Below are 12,984 nucleotides of genomic sequence, written 5' to 3'. Positions count from 1 at the left end.
TTTTGTTTTTGAGATGGAGTCTTGCTCTGTCGCCCGGGCTGTAGTGCAGTGGCCGGATCTCAGCTCACTGCAAGCTCCGCCTCCCGGGTTCACGCCATTCTCCTGTCTCAGCCTCCCGAGTGGCTGGGACTACAGGCGCCTGCCACCACGCCCAGCTAGTTTTTTGTAATTTTTAGTAGTTCGCCGTGTTCGCCAGGATGGGATGGTCTCAATCTCCTGACCTCGTGATCCGCCTGTCTCGGCCTCCCAAAGTGCTGGGATTACAGGCTTGAGCCACCGTGCCTGGCCACAATTCAGATTCTTAACCCCTAACACAAAATCTCACATTTCACTTGGCAAACATGATTATTATTATTATTATTATTATTTTGAGACGGAATCTCCCTCTGTTGCCCAGGCTGGAGTGCAGTGGCGCGATCTCGGCTCACTGCAAGCTCCGCCTCCTGGGTTCATGCCATTCTCCTACCTCAGCCTCCCGAGTAGCTGGGACTACAGGTGCCTGCCACCACGCCCAGCTAATGTTTTGTATTTTTAGTAGAGATGCGGTTTCACTGAGTTAGCCAGGATGTTTTTGATCTCCTGACCTCGTGATCTGCCTGCCTTAGCCTCCCAAAGTGCTGGGATTACAGGCGTGAGCCACCGCCCACGGCTGTAAACATGATTTTATAAATTCTGGCATTAGACAAAGAATGTGTCTAATGATAAGCGGTTGGGCACAGCTAAAGAGGACAAAGATGTCATTCACACCTGGAATTGACTTGACTCGTCTCTGTAAGGACGAAGATCTTTTGTAGTCAGCTAAAAACTTGAATAAGTCTTCATCACTAAGGCGATCTCCTTCCTGCCAAGAGAAAAGTCAGAGTTAGTGTACATGCACCTTTGACTCTTGGGTTGGGGACCAGCGATTTCTGGGAAGATTTTTACCTTTAAGATTTATTCTCACAAGTCTTTCATAGAAATTAGGATTATAGGCAGCTCTGAAATCACTGAGTTCCACTTCTCATTAAATCCTTCTCAATCACTGATGACTCACTGTGCCTCGGCCTCTCATCAGTCCTTCTGGGATGGGGCTTCTGCTGCACTCTAAGGAAGCCTGTCTGACCATTAGAAAACCAGGCCAAAAGCTTCCCTGCCTATAACTCTCACCCTCTGATACCAGTGTTACCCCCTGGAACAATACAGAATAAGTTTACTTTCCTCTTCAAATGTTTGAAGGTGGAGAAAGCATCTTCCCATCTCATTTTCTTCACATTTGTCTTGAACAGGAAGGTGAAATATAAATGCTGCCCACCCCCACATATGCCCAAGACGGGTCAGGAACTCTGCCAAGGGACACATATGCATGATCTCCAATCCTTACAATGACCCAGTAAGGTAATTAGGTAGATATGTCTTATTCCCAATGAGACCATTCAGACTTGCTTAAGTACCTTGCCCTCCAAGGTCATAAGATTGGTGTATGCTGAATAGAAACCTTTTCAGACCCTTACAATTTCTATTATGTGGCACGGTGCACAGGCTCCCTCAGCATCCCTTTTGCATTTCAGTTTGTTAATGTAACCCCTTTAAATGCTCCATGAAGACTGTAGCTATGGAAAACTTTCCAAAACAGAGTCAGACCAAGTGAGTTTATTTTAAGTGTGGCAAAATATAACTAACATAAAATTACCATCTTACCTTTTTTTTTTTTTTCCCTGAGATGGAGCCTCACTCTGTCACTCAGGCTGGAGTGCAGTAGTGCAATCTCAGCTCACTGCAACCTCCACCTCCCAGGTTCAAACAATTCTCCAGCCTCAGCCTTCCAGGTAGCTGGGATTACAGGCATGCACCACACCTGGCTAATTTTTTGTGTTTTTAGTAGAGACGGGGTTTCACCATGTTGGTCAGGCTGGTCTTGAACTCCTGACCTCAAGTAATCCACCTGCCTCGGCCTCCCAGTGCTGGGATTACAGGTGAGAGCCACTGCGCCCGGCCCATCTTACCTATTTCTAAGTGCACAATTCAGTAGTGTTAAGCACATTCGCATTGTTGTGCAACCAACCTCCAGAACGCTTTTCTCTTGCAAAAAAAAAAAAAAAAAAAAAAAAAAAAAATCTGAAACTCTATACCCTTTAACCAGCGATTCCCCATCCCCTCTATCCCTAGACCCTGGCAACCATCATTCTACTTTCTGTCTCTATACATTTGACAAGTCTAGGAAGTTTTAACTCTTTTCAATAGTCTTGATGTTTACTGAGCTAACGAAGAGTACCATCTGGAACGGTCACGTTCTCTGAGCAAGCAGGGAGCCCTGCAAACGTGCACAGCAAGCAGTAGTGAAAGTGGCAGCTTGCACATGAATAGCCAGGCCAAGAAACCCTGAGATCCACCGGGAAGGCGATGTCCCAGCCAGACTGTTGTCATAGCTTAATGAATGGATTGGCCAAGATAGTTCAAATAGGATGATAGTTTGTATCACGAGGAACAAAACCTAATCCTTCTGTCAGTTAAAATAGCTGCCATTCATTGAGCACTTACTGTATTCCAGGCACTCTAAAAAGAGCTTGACAAGTCTCATGTCACCTGACCTTCCTACAAGCCACATGAAGTTAAGTACTATTGCTCCCGTTTTCTGGCTAATGAAATTGAGGCTTCGTGAATGCTGTGGTTTGAATGTCTCCTTCAAAACTCATGGTGAAGCTTGGTCCCCGTGGTGGCAGTGCTGGGAAGTGGGGCCTTTAAGACGTGATTGAATCATGAGGACTCTGCCCTCACGATGGATTAATCCATTCACAGATTAATGGATTAATCTGTGTCATGGGAGGGGAACTGGTGGCTTTACAAGAGGAAGAGAGACCTGAGCTAGCATGCTCAGCCGCTCGCCATGCTCCACCTCAGGACTCTGCAGAGAGGCCCCGCCATCAAGAAAGCCCTCACCAAGTGTGGGCCCTCAACTTCGGATTTTTTCAGCCTTCATAACTGTAAAAAACAAATTCCTTTTCTTTTAAAATTACCCAGTTTCAGATACTCTATTATAAGCAGCAGAAAATGAACTAAGACAGTGAGGTTAACTAATTTGCTCTCTTAATCACTACATGTCCTCCTCCTGTGGGTTCCAGTGCCCATGCCAGTATGGGGAAAAACTCAGACACACTGTAATGTAAAGCGATACCTGCTTGAAAAAGCTGCTAACGCTCAGGGTGGAGGTTTTGAAGTTGGATCCAACCCCATTTTCCTCCAAGGAGAGGGCTCTTTCAGAAAGCCTTCTAGATTGGGCCAATGTCCTCCGTTCACCTACTGAGCTTCTTCCTTTAAGAAAAACAATTGTCATTCCAAAGGATGCCTTTCTGTTCAAATACACAGCAGTTATTAACTCTACAGTATATATGTTTAAAGTCACCGATCAGGAACACTGAATATGGCCATCCTTGTTTTGAATGAAAATGTCCTTCCATTGGCCCCTACCTTTCTTAGTCCTCCTGTTGATGTTCTTAATCCTCCTCCGACCAAAGGAGAGAGGCCAGGAGCAGCCATGGGCCCCTCCCACATGGAAATTAGGGTAGACCAGATGCCACCCGGCAAGAGTCCAGAGCTGTAGCCAGAACAGGGTCTCCTGATAAGCTTTATTTAGTCAGCCCACTGTTTGCTTTTCTTTTATTTCTATATTTGCATTCCACTGGGAGAGGCATGTACTCAAATGCCCCCAAAGGCATTTGGGATTGTGACCCAAACATGCAGGGGTCAGCCTGTGGACATTCTGAATCTCAGCGTTCCTCTGCTCTCATTATGTGGACCAGGCAGCAAGACTGAGTTTCTGCCTTGGGTGATCTGCCCAATGGGAATTAGAACCCCAAATCACACTCAGACTTGGGCTGGGAGCCTGATAGTTTACCCAGTTGTTTCTTATCCCTTTTTGAGATTTGGGTGGAGATCCTGTTGCTTTTATATTGCGAAAACTCATGGGTTCTGTTGTAAATAATCAAATTGCTTAGAACTAGAATAGTTCCAACTCCTGTCTTTGAATATCTTCTTATCCTTAATTCTTACCATGACGCTGAATTAGAATTTCTTGCTGCCTCTACCCACCTAAACTTGCCATTCTGCCTCAATATAATAGACGACATCTTTGCATCTTCTGGTTGCTCCTTAAGAATCAGTCTCTGTTGTAAGGTTATCCTTGACCTAGAGATGACTGAGGCCTCAGCATGCCCTATACCTGAATTACGTAGCTTGTGGTGCCCTCTAAGCTGTATACATAACTCTTATCAGTAAGTTACTTGGGTCTACATAGATGACATTAAAGAAAGCTGTGGCAGGAAGATCAGGATGTGGTAACAGTGAGGTTTGTTATTGACGAACCAGAAATAACCCAGGAGTTCTGACTGGTGATTATGTACCAGTAACTCCAAAATAGCAGCAGCAATCACAAAATGTCCTTGCCTCCACTTCCCTGCTCAAGGTAGCATTTCAGAAGTGGCTTAAGTCTTAGCTTGAGGAATGCATGAAAAAATGTGAACACAGACTTATATATTTGGTGGATACAAAAGCATTGAGGGAAACAGAAATCCCACCACAGGTGATGTGGGCAGGTCCACTTGAAAACTTGCAACCCTTTCGAAAATTTCCACACCCAAGCAGTGTAGGAATGAATGATTCAGATCAAGGGTGAGATGATGAAAAAGAAATATGCTAAATAAACTAACAGTAAATAGATATTCTTTGGATGCCCATTTTTTCATTGCACTTGGCAAAGTAAATTTTAAAGAATTAGAAATTTTGCTGGGAAACTTGAGTTTTTTTCTTTTTTCTTTCCTTCTTCTTCTTTTTTTTTTTTTTTTTGAGACAGAGGCATGCTCTGTCACCCAGGCTGGAGTGCAGAGGCCTGATCTTGGCTCACTGCAACCTCCACCTCCCTGGTTCAAGCGATTCTCCTGCCTCTGCCTCCCAAGTAGCTGGGATTACAGGTGTGCACCACCATACCCAGCAAACTTGTCTTATTTTTAGTAGAGACAGAGTTTCACCATGTTGGCCAGGCTGGTCTCGAACTCCTGGCTTCAAGTGATCCACCCACCTCGGCCTCCCAAAGCGCTGAGATTACAGGCGTGAGCCACCGCGCCCTGTCGAGTTTTGCTTTTTGAAGGCTTTGTAACAGAGGCATTTTAATTTTAGGTTTAGGAATCGACCACGGTGTCTCTGCTTAACACACTACAGATGGTTACTACATTTTCTTGTTAAAGTTTTACTTTAGAGAGGGGGTGGCTACCAAAAATTAACTTATTTAAGTGTCATACTATCTAGAAAATCTTACTATAAGAGTATACTTAATCTTTACCAATGTTCATGATGATTTCTTTTGGAGATCACTGTCCAAATATATGTAATCCAGCCATAATAGTGTTTCATTCTGTTTATCTCCTTCTTCCTCTCCATTCCCCACACCTCACTGTGCCCCCAGCCCCCAACTAGTAAGCTGTGGACCTGAGCAGTCGCACACTGGGGAGCCCTCCCTTTCCCACTGCAGGTGAAAATCTTACCAACCACAGAGTCCACATCAGTTACCTCCCTCTCAAGGGTGGAGACATTGAAGAAGCTCGATAAGCTTATGGGTGCCCAGGCAAAGGGCATCCGGTATTTCCCCAAACGCTGGCAGAAGGATTCAGCTTGGAGTTTTAGTTTTTCAATCTTTTCTTTACTCTGGAGGCAAATGGAAAGAAACAAGCTGAAACAAGCATCAGCACCAAGTCAACTGCCTCCGACCTGAATCTGACAGCCATCTCTAAAATCCAAACCCTACTGATTAAAAAGAGTAAATACATATCTTCCCACTAAAAAATAAAAACAGTGAATAGGCAGAAAAATGACGCACTCGGGCCAGAAGTCTAGCTGATAAGGAAATAAAGATTGAAAAACGAGGAGTTGACAAAAAGGCTACATTTAATTAGTAAAATATACTTTTAGCTAACAAAAACAAAAAGGGACTCACTACACCAGATTATCAATTCTTTTGGTGGCTGGCTATGTGACTTGGATTTGCATAAGACAATCTTGAAATCAAGTTTAGTTTATCATCTACCAAGCTCCCAAGTGAACCTGTTTCTCCAAAAGTTGCCTTGGAAAACTCCAAAAAGTTCTAAACAGTCTCCTAACAACTCCTTAGGAAGTTTACAACACTTCCAAGGTGTTCTTTCTGAGTTCAGAATAAAAGATAGATTTTTAAAAAATGCCTTGAGCTCAATATATCTTACCTGACATTTATGAGTCTGTGGAGTACAATACTAATAAGATAAGTCTTATTCTAGAAAGGCCATTTTTTTTTTTTTTTTTTTTTTTTTTGAGACGGACCCTTACTCTGCTGCCCAGGCTGGAGTGCAGTGGCACCATCTCGGCTCACTGCAACCTCTGCCTCCCGGGTTCAAGGGATTATCCTGCCTCAGCCTCCTGAGTAGCTGGGAATACAGGCGTGTGCCACCATGCCCGGCTAATTTTTTGTAGTTTTAATAGAGACGGGGTTTCACCATGTTAGCCAGGATGGTCTCAATCTTCTGACCTCATGATCTGTGTGCCTTGGCCTCCCAAAGTGCTAGGATTACAGGTGTGAGCCACCATGCCCAGCCAAGGCCATGTTTTAAAAATCACACTGGGAATCTTTGCAATTGCTGCTAAGAAAAGATATCCTTTTCATAGGCTCAACACCTATGCTGTGCTAATGAATATATAACGCATGGTAGTGACAGCCAATTCCCAGTTATTTGCATACCTGAAAGGGCAGTGGCCCGTGCTGTGGAGGAAGGCCAGGAGAGCTCTGGCACTGTTTAGTTTTGGGGTCTCCGTGGGCCTCCCAACCAGCCGAGTCAGAGCCTCAGAATGAAGACAACAGGGGGTGGCCTTACCCCAAACAAATTATATGATCAGACCTTGATGTATGTCAACATTAGAAAATTCAAGGATTTATTTCTCTAAAAAAATCATCATCAGGCTGGGCATGGTGACTCACACCTGTAATACCAACACTTTGGGAGGCTGAGGCAGGACAATCACTTGAGGCCAGAAGTATGAGACCAGCCTGGGCCACACAGTGAGACCCCATATCTACAAAAAATAAAAACTAGCCAAGCATGGTGGCATGTGCCTGTAGTACCAGTTGCTCAAGAGGCTGAAGGGGGAGGATCACTGGAGCCCAGGAGTTCAAGGTTGTAGGGAGCCGTGATTGCACTATAGCACTCCAGCCTGAGAGATAAAGGAAGACACTGCCTCAAAAAAAAAAAAAAAAAAAAAAAAAAGTCAGTGACCAGTTTCCTTTTCCTCTTTTATTGAATTACATTGTAATAGTGTCTTATATAGGGACACATTAGGGACTAAAGCCCATTAACTATTTTGTGTAACACTTCTGAAAATATCAGCTTCTTCTAAGATGTCTCCATTTAACAATACTCGAGTGACCATACCTTTCCACCATCACTTTCTTTGATAACCAGGTAGGGCTCTGCACAGTCTCCAATCTCTCCCTGCTGCAGGACTTTTTCAATCTACCAAGAAAAATAATATTAAAATAAGGCACATAAATTACATCCATATAAAGGAATCTATGCAACCATCAAAATTACATTTTATGACAATATTTGATGACATAGGAAGATATCTGTGATACATGTTTTTTGATTAAAAAGTTTATATAAAGAATAGCATACGATTTTATTTAAAAATTATAAAGGCATATTAAAAGGGTGACAGTAGATACACAGCAAATGCAGCAAGTGTTAATAGTAGTTATCTTTGTATGGTGGGATTATGTGTGATTTTTATTTTCTTCCCATTGCTTATGTGTATTTTCTATTTTAAACAATAAACATGCAGTATGTATATAATAAAAAAGGCAATGAAAGTTATTTTATAAAACAAAACCCAGGAGACATATGTAAGAAGTGGAAAGCTCATTTTCTTTATTATTGCTTACAATGTAAAAAAGAGATATGGTCTCTGTGAAAGAGGGATTTTGGACTAAAACCTTCCACGAAATGAATGCCTGAACTGAATAAATTATCTGTAACTGTCGCTTTTGTAATTCCTATTAGGGCTAATTCTCTGGATTTAACAGACTTGGAAAGAAACTCAAAAGCATTGGGATGTGCAGCTTCTCGGTTTGCTAACTGGTTGGTAATAGGAATGAATGCTGGTAATAAGAATGAATGAAGTGTCTTCTGTCTTGCTTCAGGTAAAGTGACTGGCTGGGCAGCTGTCATAAATTTGGGCACCATATTTAAAAGAAAGACAAGGAGAAATTTGAAATATCCTAACTCTCTGCTCAAAGAAAATTTAACTTAGATGTTGAAGAGTAAAACCAGTGGATTTAGTCCTAACAGTTGAGATGATCCTTGAAGAAGGAATTTGGGTCAACATAGTCCGAAAGGGACACATACTTAATAGGTGCTGTGAGTTAGGCACAAAGTATTTAACAATCCCCATGATAAAGGGGTATTTATGGGGTTTCAAAGGAAGCAGCATGAGGCTACTCAATAAATATCTGCTTCAGGGAGGACTCCAAGCAGGAAGTCTCTCTTCTCATAAAAGAAGTTCAAAACCCCCTCCCATTGCCACAGCATGAAGAGAAGGCGAATCCCACTGAGAGATGCACCACACTGAAAACATAGGCACATAACACTTGAGCTAGAAACTGACCAGTATTCCTGGTAATCAGTAATCATTTACTCATTATTGAGTACCTTCTATATGGTAGCAGCTGGGGAGATAAGGTGGCGATAAACACTGCCCCTGTTCTCCTAAAGCTCATAGTCAGGAGCTTGTAGAACAAATTGGAAGGAAGCTAATTTTTCCATGAAGTGAATGGATTAAAAATGTGGTCTTTAGAATAAATTCTGAACAGAGATTAAGAACTTCTTAATTAGGACCCTGAAGCAAGGAAGGGGAAGGCCACAGCTTCATGCACTAGTAGTGTGTATCATGGAAGATACAGGAAGCAGGAGAAGTCAGATTTGACCAGACCAGCAGATACTACTGCCCTGGATGCAGTGGGTCAGGAGAACTCCAGGTACATCATGAGAAGGAGCTGCAGGCTGACATGAGAACCTATTGTTTGGTCCTTCATGATTTATGCAAAGATGTGTAATGAAATGCATGACTCCTCATAACCATGGAAAGTAGGACAAAGAAGCCTATCAGATTAACCTAAAACTTTTCTTAAGGGAAGAGACTACTTTCTGCTCTATTCAGAAGGGGTAGCATTAACACTTGGCATACCTATTTTTTTTTCATATTTAATAGCCATTTATTGTTTACCTAATTATGGTATGTCAGGAACAGGGTAGGTGTTTTTACATACATTATTTCAATTTTCTTCAAAACCACTCAGGCACAGGGATCACTGTCCAACTAGACTGAGAGACCAGACTTGCTGAGTTTGCTACAGCAAATGTAGCAAAATAGGAATTTGAAACCATTTCTTTGAATGCCAAGTTGTTTTTTAACTGGATTGTAAACTCTTTGAGATGGGAAATTTACCATTTGAAAGACTTCTAAGGTGCTAGGCTCTCTGCTTTGTGTTTTCTCCAACTATGTGGCTCTCACATAAGGACAGGCACATGGCAACTTATTAAATATTTAAATTGGCCACGGCATACCTATTTTTAAACAACTTTTGAAGAGTTTCCAATTCACTCCCATTTTCCTCTTCTTTCCTTGATTGTAAAACAAACCCTTTTTAAAAAAAAATTTCACAAAATCTTGAATTAAACCTTTAAGCAGAAATAATCCCTTAAAGTCATATTATACGAAACGCCTGAACGAGATGACGCTGCCTAAAATACAGCAAAGACCCTAATGTTCAGCCTGGGAATATAAACAAAAAAAGAAAGAAGCCCCTCTTATCAAATAATGTCCGCCTGAATGTGCTAAATAGTTTAACACCATTTACTATATATTTAAAGGGAAAGAAGCAACAATGATGGCATTACGATAAAGAAAAGCAAAGAGAAAGCCATCCAGGGGCTGTCTTGTTGAGTAGATTTCAGTTTCTTCAATCTATCCAAACACTTTAGTATGTTTGTTATGCCAAATGAACACATTTATACGTTTGAAAATTTTGGAACATATGTAGTAAGTGATAGTAACCCATGGGTAACCACTGTTACTTGGCAGAATATGATGGATTAATCAAGAGAAAGTTATCCACTGGGAAGTAGGGTTTGAGATAAAATTTGGCTCTACAGAACTAGCGTTGGCTTCTTCTGTTTCCTAGGCTGACAGAGAATTGTGAACTTACCTACAGGGCTACCACAGTGGACTTTAATTTTCCTGTATGTCTAAGTAATATTGCAATGAAAAAGAGACACATTAAAGTTTGACAACAATAGAACTGTCTTTTCAGCAATATAATTTTAACTATACTTTCTAAAAGCTTAAATAAGTTCCCTCAAGCTATAGTAACCTCTCATAATCTTTGTTATATGGTGTTAAAGAAGCTAGAATGAAAAGACATTTGCCATCTGTTAAGTGACCTCCAAGCTACCTGAATTATTTGGAATCCATGAGATCATGGGGCGATCACTCAGACTACAGACATAAAACACTGTACTAACGAGACAATGTTCCAAACCTAGGAGGCTGGGTGCACATGAAATCAGACACCTGAATTTGTTGTTTTGTTTTTACAATGTTTTTACAGCCAGGTGCAGTGGCTCACAACTGTAATCCCAACACTTTGGGAGGCCAAATGCGGGCGAATCACCTGAGGTCAAGAGTTCGAGATCAGCCTGGCCAACATGGTGAAACCCCGTCTCTACTAAATATACAAGTTAGCCTGGTATGGGGTGGTGGGCGCCTGTAATCCCAGCTACTCAGGAGGCTGAGGCAGGAAAATCGTTTGAACCCGGAAGGTGGAGGTTGCAGTGAGCCGACGTGGTGGTACTGCACTCCAGCCTGGGTGACAAGAGTGAAACTCCGCTCACAAAAAAAAAAAAAAAAAAGAGTCAATAAGACCAATTATCTGGCCTAAGATAGGTAAAATACCTGATGCTTTTTAACTTCTAATCAGTCATTTTGGTGTACAAGAAAGGATCTCGTTTTCTTATAACAGCAAACAGTATAGTCTAGAATGAAAGGCTCTTCTACTTATAATTGCCCCGTAGATTTCAACTCTCATTAGAGACAGTCTGTGACATGGTAAGAAGAAGGAAAAAAAAAAAAAAAAAAGGGAGGGTGAAGCTTGAAAACCACAGCCCACACTTCAAATTGTAAGAGCCTAGACTTGGGAACACTTAACTATGCATCTCCAGCGCAACATGAACATCGTTAGGAAACTCTAGCCCAGAGATTTTGTTCCTTTCTCCACAGCAGCTTCTCTGCACCAGGTCACCGAGGGAACTCTCCTTAGTTAGGAGAAGGGTGCCCAAGATGTGCCAAACTTTATTCTGTAGTCATGACTATCCACTGAGGTCACTTCACAGGTGAGGAAACTCAGATCTGTCTCTGAAAGACCAGGAAATTGCCAATGCCATTTAATTACTAGGTTGTAAAGCCAGGACTCAAACCTAGGTCAGTATGACTCCAAAACCTAGTCTTTCCAGTATCTGAAACAGTTGACTTGGAAGGGAAAAGGGGTAAATTGAGAAGGAAACAAAGCGAATCTCAGAGGATATGTGGACACATTCTGAGGTTTCGTGCACCCCAAACATGTGCTGGGAACAACGCAGCAATGAAAACATCAGATTGGGCAAATCAGATGGTGCTGAACTACCTTGACTACCAGGTAGATGTCTGAGGACGGGTAGGTGACGGAGAAGACTGCAGATCTCGCCTGACTTGATGCGGCCACCGAAGGTGTGTGAGCTCGCAGAAATCCTTTAAACTGGTCAGAGTTCAGGTCACAGTGAAAATTTTCTGAGATCTGTAAATGAGCAGCAAAGTGAAATACAAATTAGAGGTGTTGTATTCATGGTTTAAACACATTAAAAGGAGCAAAAACACCACAGAGAAATTTTGCTGAAGGAGTAAGTGTAATAATCATAGACGTGGTTTAGGAAAGTGGCTGCTGGATAAATCTGATGAATGTTTTGTCACAATATCTAGGTATTTTGGAGCCATTTGAGAGATGTTCCTTGAAACATTTAAATGTTTATTAACCCACCAGTATTTCGTGAGTATCACTGATGTGCTAGTTAACTTCACTACAGAAGAGCAGGACCTCTGCCCTCAATTAGTTCACAATTAAGAATGAAGGAAGGACCAGGTGTGGTGGTTCACACCTGTAATCCCAGCACTTTGGGAAACCAAGGCGGGCGTATTGCTTGAGCTCATGAATTCAAGACTGGCCTGAACAACATGGTGAAATCCTGCCTCTATAAAAAATACAAAAACTAGCCAGCATGGTGGCACATGCCTGTGGTCCCAGCTACTTCAGAGGCTGAGGTGGGAGGGTCGCTTGAACCTGGGAGGCAGAGGTTGCAGTAAGCCGAGATGGCCCCACTACATGCCAGCCTGGGCAACAGAGTGAGACCCTGACTCAAAAAAAAAAAAAAAAGTGAGAGAAAATGCAAACATATAACTAACTACAGTAAAAGCAAACTACAAGTCACCACATGCACACAAAGAAGCATTGTGGAAGTTCCAGAGAGAGACAGGACATTTGCAGTTGGGTGACAAGGACAACTTTTCAGGGAAGCAGCACTGGAGATGGATGGGCTTTAGAAGATTCTGATAGGCAGTGGTGGGGGGTGATGATGCACCAGGGAGAGAGTACAGCACGGATGAATATCTCAGAGGCTTGAACGCTTGGGGGAAGCTTAGTTAACAGACAGTGGTCCAGTTGGACTCTGCATAGACTGTGGTCAGAGAGAAGGTAGAGGAACGCCATGATGAAGAAAGCCTGGCATGGAAGCTGAAGAGTTTGTTCTTAATGTTGTAGGTAGTGAATCTTAGTGAAGATTCTGAGCAAGAACATGATGTGAGCAGTGCTCCTAGCTCTCTTAATGTCATATTACTTAAAAGCCATTA

At 42.3% G+C, this 12,984-nt stretch overlaps 1 protein-coding gene across 7 annotated transcripts in view; it reads right to left on the bottom strand.

Annotated features, from left to right (window-relative positions):
- The window catches only part of LOC105491858 (dedicator of cytokinesis 8), a 238,265-nt gene that overhangs the window by 124,413 nt on the left and 100,868 nt on the right, over positions 1 to 12,984 (bottom strand). For all 7 annotated transcript variants that reach the window (XM_071077713.1, XM_024796043.2, XM_071077714.1 and 4 more), the window contains 5 exons: positions 11,729 to 11,878; positions 7,425 to 7,505; positions 5,514 to 5,673; positions 3,152 to 3,288; positions 748 to 841 (listed from right to left, as the gene is read on the bottom strand). In XM_071077713.1, coding sequence (XP_070933814.1) covers positions 748 to 841; positions 3,152 to 3,288; positions 5,514 to 5,673; positions 7,425 to 7,505; positions 11,729 to 11,878 — 622 coding nt within the window. The remainder of the gene's footprint in view (positions 1 to 747; positions 842 to 3,151; positions 3,289 to 5,513; positions 5,674 to 7,424; positions 7,506 to 11,728; positions 11,879 to 12,984) is intronic.

Source organism: Macaca nemestrina, chromosome 14 (assembly GCF_043159975.1).
Source record: "Macaca nemestrina isolate mMacNem1 chromosome 14, mMacNem.hap1, whole genome shotgun sequence".
Taxonomy (NCBI): domain Eukaryota; kingdom Metazoa; phylum Chordata; class Mammalia; order Primates; family Cercopithecidae; genus Macaca; species Macaca nemestrina.
Note: the sequence above shows the minus strand (reverse complement) of the source record. Positions and strands in the feature narration are given on the sequence as shown.